The sequence below is a fragment of the Sinocyclocheilus rhinocerous genome, unplaced genomic scaffold (genome assembly GCF_001515625.1).
Source record: "Sinocyclocheilus rhinocerous isolate Xijiao unplaced genomic scaffold, SAMN03320098_v1.1 scaffold2164, whole genome shotgun sequence".
Classification (NCBI taxonomy): domain Eukaryota; kingdom Metazoa; phylum Chordata; class Actinopteri; order Cypriniformes; family Cyprinidae; genus Sinocyclocheilus; species Sinocyclocheilus rhinocerous.
The window spans coordinates 26,511-31,510 of record NW_015652161.1 but is presented as its reverse complement, the minus strand read 5'-3'; the positions used below and the strand labels follow the sequence as shown (position 1 = coordinate 31,510).

At 29.3% G+C, this 5,000-nt stretch overlaps 1 protein-coding gene across 1 annotated transcript in view; it reads left to right on the top strand.

Annotated features, from left to right (window-relative positions):
- LOC107713874 (trafficking protein particle complex subunit 10-like) overlaps positions 1–5,000 on the top strand; it is a 39,819-nt gene that overhangs the window by 33,986 nt on the left and 833 nt on the right. Inside the window, exons 12-13 of the mRNA XM_016519520.1 lie at positions 835–1,029; positions 2,904–3,176. Coding sequence (XP_016375006.1) covers positions 835–1,029; positions 2,904–3,176 — 468 coding nt within the window. The remainder of the gene's footprint in view (positions 1–834; positions 1,030–2,903; positions 3,177–5,000) is intronic.

The window sequence follows — 5,000 nt, the reverse complement described above, 5'->3', positions numbered from 1 at the left end:
CAGAGGTTACTGTATAGCTTAATATTTTAGGTTTAATTGTGCTGTGATACGTTTTCCCAACTAGGACTTGTGATTTAATAAAAAGCTAATAATTAAAAAACAACAATTTCTTTAGAACAAAACATTGCCGTTTTATTTTTTTATTAAGTGCTGCAAAACAGAGGTTTAGTGTATAAATGTACAGTATGTTGTTATGTTTTCCAGACTTTTTGTATATTTCATATTTATTTATTTGTTTATATTAGTGCTGTCAAATGATTAATCGCATCCAAGATAAGTTTTTGTTTACATAATATGTGTGTGTTCTTTGTATATTTATTATGTTTGTATACACACAGTAAATATTTTGAAAATATTTACATATATATATTTTCTTATTTTATTTTATATATAAAATATTTAACATATATTTTTCTGAAATGTATACTGTATGTGTATTTATTTATACATAATAAATATACACAGTACACACACACATATGCAAACAAAAACTTTTATTTTAGATGCGATTAATCGTTTGACAGCACTAATATATGGTCTTTTAGGTATTTAAGGTCTTGCATCTGCTAATACTTAATTGAAGTTGAACATGACTATTAAAATAATAATGATTTTGTTATTATTACTATTATTAAAAATGTAAACAAAAAAATTATACATTTTAATAATGCTGTTGTACTGTAAAGTTATTTAATACTTTTTTATACTTTATTTTGAATCATAATTTTTTAATAATGTAAGGATGTTTTCCTTTAGTGTTTGGCTTTAGTTGTATAAATAATCGAGATGATTACCTGTGTTTGTGTTTGTGTTTGTGTGTGTGTGTGTCTGCAGTGATTGACAACAACAGTAACTGGGCGGTGTGCGGGAAGAGTTCAGGGGTCGTTTCCATGCCGGTGGCTGCCATGGCGACACACAAGGTTCACATGGAGGTCATGCCGCTGTTCGCGGGTCACCTACCGTTTCCCAACATCCGTGTGTTTAAGTACCTGCCACACCACAGCAGCCCCGTCATCCCACCTGACACAGGTCAGACACCACGATGCTCTCTGCTTCTGTTTGATGCTTTAGTGTCAAGTGATGCTTTCCTCACATTAAACTCTTCTGCTTTTATGAATGAATCCAGAGATGCCCAAAGCTGGCTTTTGGTTTTGGCCCATCATGACATCATAAGAGGAGGGGAAAAACATGCCATTGAAGCATATTTTCATTTCAAATTGATATATTGTTATATACAAATTATATATATATATATAATTTTTAATTTTGTGTTTTATGATATATTTTTTTTATTGTAATATTTTTATTAAAAAAACAGAAATAATTCCAAACACAGCCACAGCACTGTTTTGCGTCTCTGAGCAACATGACGGTGTTTGGTTCCTGAATGAATCAACTGTTTAAATGATTCGGTTCAATCGCAATGACTCGCTTATTAACAGTGACTTGCTGCCACCTACTGGCGGTTTTAATTTCACATTTAAAGTTTCTTTTAATTTTTAAATAATTTCAAATATCAGTATTTGACGTTATGTTTAAAATATCAAAATGTTATTTATGTTTTTGTAACGGCAGGTTACCATGTCTCTCACAGCTGCATTAAACAGTGTGTAAATACATAATACTAAATGCCACTTCAGACGCAGCTTCTGTGTTTCCTCTGCGGTCAGATTGTGCGGAGGACAATCACTGTGTGCATAGTTAATAAGCACGCTGACATCACCCATAGTAACAAGCTCAGCCCCGCCCCCTTACTCTGAGCTTAAGACTTCTCTCTATTCCTTAGTACAAGTTTGTCTCAGCAGCTTTGTGAATAGAAATTTGGAGTTGGGATAACCTTCAAAACCAAAAAAGATGCATGTGAAAACATATGTGTGCAAATAAATGCAACGTGTTTCTAAAATGTTTACGTTCAGAGGCAGATTGCCGGAAACAGCTATTTTAGGATAGTTTGTGGTTTAGGAGTCCTCTTCATTGCTCCTAACCTTTCACAGATTTAGGAGCTAGTTTTAGCGCTAAAACACTTTGTGAAAATATAATAAATGAAAATTTGATTAAAATACTACAATTCCTTTACAACAAAACATTGCATTTTTTATTTTTACTTCTATTTTTATTTTCCTTTTATTTTATTAAATGCTACAAATCAGAGGTTACTGTATAGCTTAATATTTTAGGTTTAATTGTGCTGTGATACGTTTTCCCAACTAGGACTTGTGATTTAATAAAAAGCTAATAATTAAAAAACAACAATTTCTTTAGAACAAAACATTGCCGTTTTATTTTTTTATTAAGTGCTGCAAAACAGAGGTTTAGTGTATAAATGTACAGTATGTTGTTATGTTTTCCAGACTTTTTGTATATTTCATATTTATTTATTTGTTTATATTAGTGCTGTCAAATGATTAATCGCATCCAAGATAAGTTTTTGTTTACATAATATGTGTGTGTTCTTTGTATATTTATTATGTTTGTATACACACAGTAAATATTTTGAAAATATTTACATATATATATTTTCTTATTTTATTTTATATATAAAATATTTAACATATATTTTTCTGAAATGTATACTGTATGTGTATTTATTTATACATAATAAATATACACAGTACACACACACATATGCAAACAAAAACTTTTATTTTAGATGCGATTAATCGTTTGACAGCACTAATATATGGTCTTTTAGGTATTTAAGGTCTTGCATCTGCTAATACTTAATTGAAGTTGAACATGACTATTAAAATAATAATGATTTTGTTATTATTACTATTATTAAAAATGTAAACAAAAAAATTATACATTTTAATAATGCTGTTGTACTGTAAAGTTATTTAATACTTTTTTATACTTTATTTTGAATCATAATTTTTTAATAATGTAAGGATGTTTTCCTTTAGTGTTTGGCTTTAGTTGTATAAATAATCGAGATGATTACCTGTGTTTGTGTTTGTGTTTGTGTGTGTGTGTGTCTGCAGTGATTGACAACAACAGTAACTGGGCGGTGTGCGGGAAGAGTTCAGGGGTCGTTTCCATGCCGGTGGCTGCCATGGCGACACACAAGGTTCACATGGAGGTCATGCCGCTGTTCGCGGGTCACCTACCGTTTCCCAACATCCGTGTGTTTAAGTACCTGCCACACCACAGCAGCCCCGTCATCCCACCTGACACAGGTCAGACACCACGATGCTCTCTGCTTCTGTTTGATGCTTTAGTGTCAAGTGATGCTTTCCTCACATTAAACTCTTCTGCTTTTATGAATGAATCCAGAGATGCCCAAAGCTGGCTTTTGGTTTTGGCCCATCATGACATCATAAGAGGAGGGGAAAAACATGCCATTGAAGCATATTTTCATTTCAAATTGATATATTGTTATATACAAATTATATATATATATATAATTTTTAATTTTGTGTTTTATGATATATTTTTTTTATTGTAATATTTTTATTAAAAATAATATAAGAGAATTTGATTTACAAATTATTTAAAAAATGACAAATAATTGCTATCTAAATTTTAGTTTAATCATTAAAAAACAACTTAATTTAATACATTTTAATGCAATATAATTGGATATGATGCAATATTTATTTTTGGCTCATGACTCTCAATGAAGTTTGTTTTTTGGTTGTTTGTATTTAATCTGTTTTAATATGTAATCAAATGAAAATACAACAATTACTTTACTACAAAGCATTTTTTATATTTTATTACTGTTTATTTATTATTATTATTATTATTATTATTATTAAGTGCTGCCCAACACAGGTTTACTCTATAAATAAAATGTGAAAGAAAATATTTTGACTTTCTAAAATATTAAATAAAAATAATATTTAAATATATTTTATTGTTGTTATTAATTTAAGAAGCACGTTTTACTTTTTCTGTCATAATTACTTTTTCTGGCAAAAAATGTTTTTTATTGAAGAACGTGGAAAAAAAATCTTTCTCACACAATTCTGATTAATTTTACTGAATTGGTTCATTTGGACAATCGGTTCTGCTCGATTTTGTTTTATGATTTAATATGGATCATATTTATACAATTCATTAAACTTGTACAGTTTAATCAAGCCTTTAATAGATAATTCAATGAAAATACAACAATTTATTTACGAGAAAACAAGCAATTTTATTTTTTTTATATAGTGCTGTCAAACAATTAATCGCATCCAAAATAAAAGTGTTTGTTTGCATAATATATGTGTGTGTTCTGTGTATATTTATTATGTATAAATAAATACACACACATACAGTATATATTTCGAAAATATTTACTTGTATTTACATGTCTATATTTATATAACTTATATATAAATATATTTAATATATAAACATAACATTTTTCTAAAATATATACATGCATGTGCGTGTATTTATATATACATAATATACACAGAACACACATATATTACAAAAACTTATTTTGGATGCGATTAATCGTTTGGCAGCACTAATTTTATTATTTATTTTGTATATTTTTAAAATTATTTTCTTCTTTTTTTCTCAGTTCTGCACAACGGAAGCGTACTGGTTAAATTAAAACATGAATGAAAACTCTTGATGGTCTGATATACCATAAAAACATTAACATAATGCATTTTTTTTACTAATTTGAGAAGCACGTTACTTTTTCTGTCATAATTTCTTCAAGTTAAACTTTCACTTTTATAAAGCGGAGAGTTCCGGTTCTTGATTCTGATTGGCTGAGCTGCGTTCAAAGCTGTTGTAAATGACTCTACAAAGTAACATACACCTTTATTTACGTTTGTCTGTTGCTCGGCAACCACTTTGTTGCAACCACAACTGTTTCTGAGGAGCTACATTGTTTGGTGGAAGAATACTGTTTTTATTAATATCATTACACTTTATTTGCTCTGTTTTATTTTGTGAAATCTTACTACGTATATAGATGCTTCGCGTCGTGCTTAGCTGTTATAAATTCACTGTAAACCACGGCTTCTTGGGGCTTATTGCTTTAATAAAACGGT